A 6,286-nucleotide genomic window follows, 5' to 3' on the forward strand; every position below is an offset into this window, starting at 1 on the left:
CAAACCTGTATGAATTTCTTTCTTCTGCTGAACAGAAAGGAAGATATTTAGAAGAATGTCAGTAACCAGGCAGTTTCTGGGTCCCATTGACTTCCATAGTAGGAAAAAAATATACTATGGAAGTCAATGGGACCCAAAAACTGTCTGGTTACTGACATTCTTCTAAATATCTTCCTTTCTGTTCAGCAGAAGAAAGAAATTCATACAGGTTTGAAACAACATGAGGGTGAGTATATGATGACAGAATTTTCAATTTTAAGGTGAACTATTCCTTTAAGAGGTATATATATACAGCAAAATTACCTCCGTTCATTGACAGTTTAACAGCATCCCTCCGCCACCCGATCTCCTCACTTCTAGTCCTAAATACTCTTACAACAACCGGGGGAGTACTCTGGGTTCGGGCAAAAATTCCGAGCTCGGAGCCTTCCCCCCAGACAGCACGCCAAATAGGCTACGCATAATCGTTACTCTGTTTAATTGATGTAAATGTGAACTTGTAAACTTCAACTTTAAGTTTAAAAGAACTTTTAAAAGTATGGACACAATCACACCATGGCCTTTCACATTATCAATACTGAATATGATTTCATGTGAATGATACAAAATTAAATAAATCTATTATTATTGTGTCTATTAAACAGAGAGAGAACGTCAATGAAGAAATACAGCACCTGTTTCACAGACTTCATCTTCACAGGAACAATAAATTGAGAGCTGCAGATGTTCTTCAGATAACTACACATTCATTACAGTCCCATGAGTCCTGTGCTGAAGAGGAACTGATTCAGACTTTCCTACAAAAACTACTGATGATGGACTACAGAGCAAGATACATTCATGTTAATAAGGCCAATGAACATGATAAAACACAACAAAGAGACACTGACACATCAGAAGACATTGGTGATATATTCCAAGCAGTGTCACTGTATAACAAAGGAAAAAGTCAATCTGATCGCATTCACCCAATGGATGTTCAGATGGCCGTGTTTCATTGTGCTGATGGTTTCCTGAAGCAGATGCTGGTGTCTAAACTGTCCCAGTGTCAGTATGCTCTGCCTTTGCTTGTTCCTGATCCATTCACACAACAGATTGAGTTTCCTCTCTGGACATTCAGACAAATCAACAAGAGTTGGAAAATGAGAAACACCAACAATGAAATCATTAGTCAAACCCATTTGGTCTACAAGGCAGAAACTCCAATGGTGTCTTTCTTCAGGTTTGGCTCTGTGTCCTCATCCAAATCTCATCTGATGAAAAGTCTGATCAATGAAAAACACAACACGTTCTTCCACAGGAACTGCCCAGGCAGCAGCAGAACCAGAGTCCTGATGGACGGAGTGGTGGAGATCGCCTGGTTCTGCCCCTCTGGGAAAAACACAGATAAATTCACTGACTGTGTTGCGTTCTGTAATCTACACGGTGATGCAGGAGACCATGAGAAACAGCTGGAGATCCTCACTGAAATGTCCTCAGTCAATGTTGTTCTTCTACCAGGACTTCAGAAAAATGACGGAAGTGCAGAAAAGATCCAGAACCTGATCAGAATCACAACGCCGCTTATTTGTCTTTTTACTGAGGATGAATCTGCTGTGACTGAGATAAAGAAAGGGAAATTCAAAATTGGTCTGAAGGACAGAAATCTGTCAGATGTATCTGAAGAACTCAGAAGAGCCATAAATGATTGTCTCTCAGAATCATCTTCCACTTTCAGACTTGAAGATATGTCCAAACACTCAGACATCAGAGTAGATGAGGAAGATGATGAAGACTGCAGGAGAGGAAAAGAAGCAGCACAGCAGATGATGAGTTTACTGGAGAAGAAAGATCTGACAGAAATAAAAAAATCATTTCTGCCCTGTCAGGGAAAACTGTGGCATCAGTGGAGTCAGAAGAACAAAGAACTACATCGACCTGAAGGAGATAATATAGAAATGAAAACAAGTGGGAAAAAAGAAGAAATGAAAAAAATCCGAGAACAACAGCATGAATGTGATGTCAGTGAGTTTATGACATGCTTTAATAAAAAAATGAACTCAAAAACTGAACATGAAAAGATGTTTTTTCTCAAATGGCTCGGAATCCTCTTGGATGAACACACATCTACTGACCTTTCTGCTCTTCATCACAAGTATGATGAAAAGTGGTCCGCAGTTTTAAAACTGAAAGAGAACAATGAAAAGCCTAAACAATTCAAAGCTGAACAAACAGAACTTGAGAGAATATCTGAGGATCTTCAAGCTGCAGCCTTTGGTCTGGAGCACATCATGAGGGAGATCAGTCAGATCTATGAATCATGTTCATCTGTGAAGAAGAACAAGAAAGATCTGCAGTTTCACTTCTCTTCTCTCCCGAGTCTTGCAGCAGAGATGATGATCTCTGGATTCCCACTGGAGCTGATGGATGGAGATGCTGCTCATGTTCCTCTGGTCTGGATCTCTGCTGTTCTAGATAAACTCATCCAGAAACTGGGAGACCAGAGAGTCTTTGTGCTCTCGGTTATAGGGATTCAGAGCTCTGGGAAATCCACCATGCTGAATGCCATGTTTGGACTCCAGTTTGCCGTCAGTGCTGGCAGGTGCACCAGAGGAGCTTTCATGCAGCTGGTCAAAGTCTCAGACGAGCTGAAAAAACAGATGAACTTTGATTATATTCTGGTTGTTGATACTGAAGGTCTTCGTGCTCTAGAACTGGCTGGGAGATCAACAAGACATCATGACAATGAATTGGCCACATTTGTTGTTGGTCTTGGAAATCTGACCTTGATCAACATCTTTGGAGAAAACCTATCTGAGATGCAGGATGTTCTTCAGATTGTTGTTCAGGCCTTCCTGAGGATGAAGAAGGTAAATCTGTCTCCCAGGTGTGTGTTTGTGCATCAGAACGTCTCAGACGTCACAGCTGGAGAGAAAAACATGGAGGGAAGGAGACGACTGCAGGAGACACTGGATGAGATGACAAAACTCGCTGCTAAAGAGGAAGTCTATGATGCAGAATGTTTCAGTGATGTCATTAGATTTGATATAGAGGAAGATGTGAAGTATTTTGCTCAGCTCTGGGAAGGAAGCCCACCCATGGCACCACCAAACCCAAACTACTGTGAGAATGTACAAGAGCTAAAGAAAACCATTACATTCCATGCCTCAAATTCACATGGAATGATGCTGACACACTTAAAAGATCGTATTAAAGATCTCTGGGAGGCTTTACTGAATGAACAGTTTGTCTTCAGCTTCAGAAATTCTCTGGAGATTTCAGCCTACAGAAAACTGGAGACCGAATACAGCAAATGGGCCTGGAGTCTTCGCAGTGCCATGAAGGAAACTGAGAACAAACTACACAACCAAATAGAAAATGAAGCAATTCATAAGGTTGAGGAAACTGATCTGCAAAGAGAACTGAAGAAGACAAGTGAAGAAGTGAAAAAATCAATGCCTGATTTCTTTGAGAAAGACAAAGATAAAGATATACTGATTCAGTGGAAAATATCATTTGAAATCAAAATCAATGAGCTTCAGGAAAACATTGTGAAAGAAACAAAGAGGAAATTAAAGCAGGTTCTTCAGCAACGAGACATCAGAGGTGATCAGAGGACACCTCATGAAAACGCTCTCTATAAAAAGATCAAAGAACTTGCCTTAACACTAGATATAAAAAATGACGAAGAAACACTAAAGAAAGAGTTTTTGGAACAGTGTGTAAAGAAGATCATCTCAGACACTCCTCCAATCAAGGACATTGATATAATGAGAGATGTGAGAGGGATCCTCAGTGACACCTATGGATGTGTTTCTGTAGACAAAAGAATGAAGAGCAGAGATATTTTCTCTGTGCCCAGTTATTCAGATTATGTAAAGGTAAAGGTTGATAACAGTTCTCTATCTAAAGAGGATGAAGTTCAAATAAGATCATTAGTCACAGACGTTGCTCAGCAAACTGAAAAAGAGATTCAGTCATTTAACATTTCAAAGAAGGGCTACAACATCCGCTGCATTCAACAACTTACAGGTTACATCAAGGCAAGCATAGTACAACATGAGGAAGGACCAGTGAATTATGTGTTCAAGATTGAATTCTTCATGGATTTGGTTCTTTCCATCTGTGAGAGAGAAAACAAGATGATCACTGACCAACACAAAATGTTCAGGGAAGCCAATGATCCTATAACAAATTTTAAGAAGAAGCTAGAAGAGTACTATAGTATTTTCCTGAAATACTGTCATGGAGCAACATCAGCTGCCATTTTTGGTGAGATCATCTGTCAGAAACTTAAAGAGCCCATTGAGCAGAGTGTCTTCAAGAAGACTGCCAGAGATTTGTCAGATGAAATGAGATCAAACTGTGAATCACTGAATGGAAACAGATCAAACCTGGAGAAACACATCCTGAAGACACTGGCAGAAGATAAAGTTTTTGAAAAATACATGAACTACATTAAAAACCCCAGAGATCACTTCAAGAGTTTCATCAGAGATGAAGTCAGTCGGTACATCACTGATAAGTTCAGTGACAGTGTTTTACCCAAGATGAAGAAGAACATTAAACTCCTGCAGCAGAAGATCATGAAAGCAGCTCATGAATCTACTGAACATGTTCAAGTGAGCAGAGGAGATGTTGGATTATGGTTGAAGAGTTTCACACAGCAGCTCTCAGATGTGCTGATCTTCTCTGAAAAAGACCTCAGTGGAGTAAATCATGATGATGTAGATGTGAAACTCCTAGAAGATGTGATAAGACAAGAACTTCCTGCTATAATATTGGACATCAGCAGTGGATTCACAAAGAATTTTTCAGTAAAGCTGGACTGTAAAAACAGACCAGATGAGCTTCTGATTGATCACTTCTGTCGGTGCTGTTGGGTTCAGTGTCCGTTCTGTAAAGCCATCTGCACCAAAACCATAGAAAACCATGATGGAGATCACAGTGTTCCTTTCCACAGAGTGGATGGAATTAATGGATGGCATTACCGTAACACAAAGGATCTCTGTGCTCATTTTTGCACAACTGTAGTAACAAGTGATCAAAGCTTTATTGTATCTGATGTGAGTTTTCCATATAAAGAATACAGAAGAGCAGGAGGAGTTTATGCGGAGTGGAGCATCACCCCTGATCACTCTGAACTGTCCTACTGGAAATGGTTTGTGTGCCAGTTCCAGAAAAATCTGGAAAATTATTATAATAAACAATTCCAGGGTCGTGGTGAGATTCCAGCTGAATGGAAAGAGCACAAACAACAAGATGCTATTCAGAGTTTGGATCATTTGTGCATTGCATAAGGAATCTCAGTTACAACCTCTGTGTTGTCTTATTTTCTTTGTTTTTGATATGAATTTGTTTTTTGATTTTCTTTGTTTTTTGATATGAATTTCATTTTTAATCACTTATAATCATTAGTCATTTATGTAGTTGTCATTTGATTTATCGTTTAATCATTTATTATTCACATTATTTGATTTACATAATTGTATCATTTATTCATTTTATTCATATTATTATAATTTGATTTACATCATTTAATCATTTTATTATTAATTTCTATAATTTTATGTTTTTATATTACATATTCCATATTTTCTTGCTCTTGCAATGGTTGCTATTGTCGTTTAATTTTATAATTGTGTGCTTTCAAGGGATGTTTGTCTTCATGAATAAGAGATAAGAGAATGTCTCCATTGCAAGGTTTTTAACATCACAGGACGATGTTGTGAAGCATTAATTTTCCATTGCTGTTGCTTGGCTATAATAACCCTGGTTGGATTTGTACTAGACAGACATCAAAAAGTGTGAACACTGAACATATGCAACAAAGATTATTCAATAAACCAACTGCTCAACTTTTGCCTGGCTTTCTCAGTCAAACTCTCAGGCTGATAGAAGATAATGACTTGTTGAGGTGCTGGGCTGGACGAATGCAGCCCATGGATTCGCCCTTGAATGTTTTGCTGTGATAAATAGAATAATAAATAGAATAATAAATGAAATAGGACAGAAACAAAAATGATATATATTATTGAAATTATTTAAAACTTAATATTGCATTTTTGTCGCATATGAATGCACTTAAGGCACTGATTTTGAGCTAGGGGTTCCATGAAAGTACATTTACTGTTATTAAATTGGGTCATAATTTACTCTTCTCTTCAATTTTGTTGTGTAGTCACAAAGAAACAAGAGGTAACACACATGTCTCTTTACTTAAGCATTGCATGCCCAAAAACAGACTTTCTCTTCACCTCTTACATGTACCAGTTCCCGCACATAATACAACAACTCCTCCTAGTGG

General features: G+C 38.5%; 1 protein-coding gene across 1 annotated transcript; it reads left to right on the plus strand.

Annotated features, from left to right (window-relative positions):
- Positions 1–760: 760 nt before the first annotated feature.
- Positions 761–5,279, plus strand: LOC307171363 (interferon-induced very large GTPase 1-like; the record flags this gene model as incomplete). The annotated part of the gene is made up of 1 exon (XM_079892943.1): positions 761–5,279. Exon 1 carries the CDS (start codon positions 813–815, stop codon positions 5,277–5,279), a length of 4,467 nt encoding a protein of 1,488 aa, XP_079749069.1. The 5' UTR covers positions 761–812.
- Positions 5,280–6,286: the final 1,007 nt, after the last annotated feature.

The sequence above is a fragment of the Squalius cephalus genome (genome assembly GCF_949319135.1).
Source record: "Squalius cephalus genome assembly, chromosome: 1".
Taxonomy (NCBI): Eukaryota; Metazoa; Chordata; class Actinopteri; order Cypriniformes; family Leuciscidae; genus Squalius; species Squalius cephalus.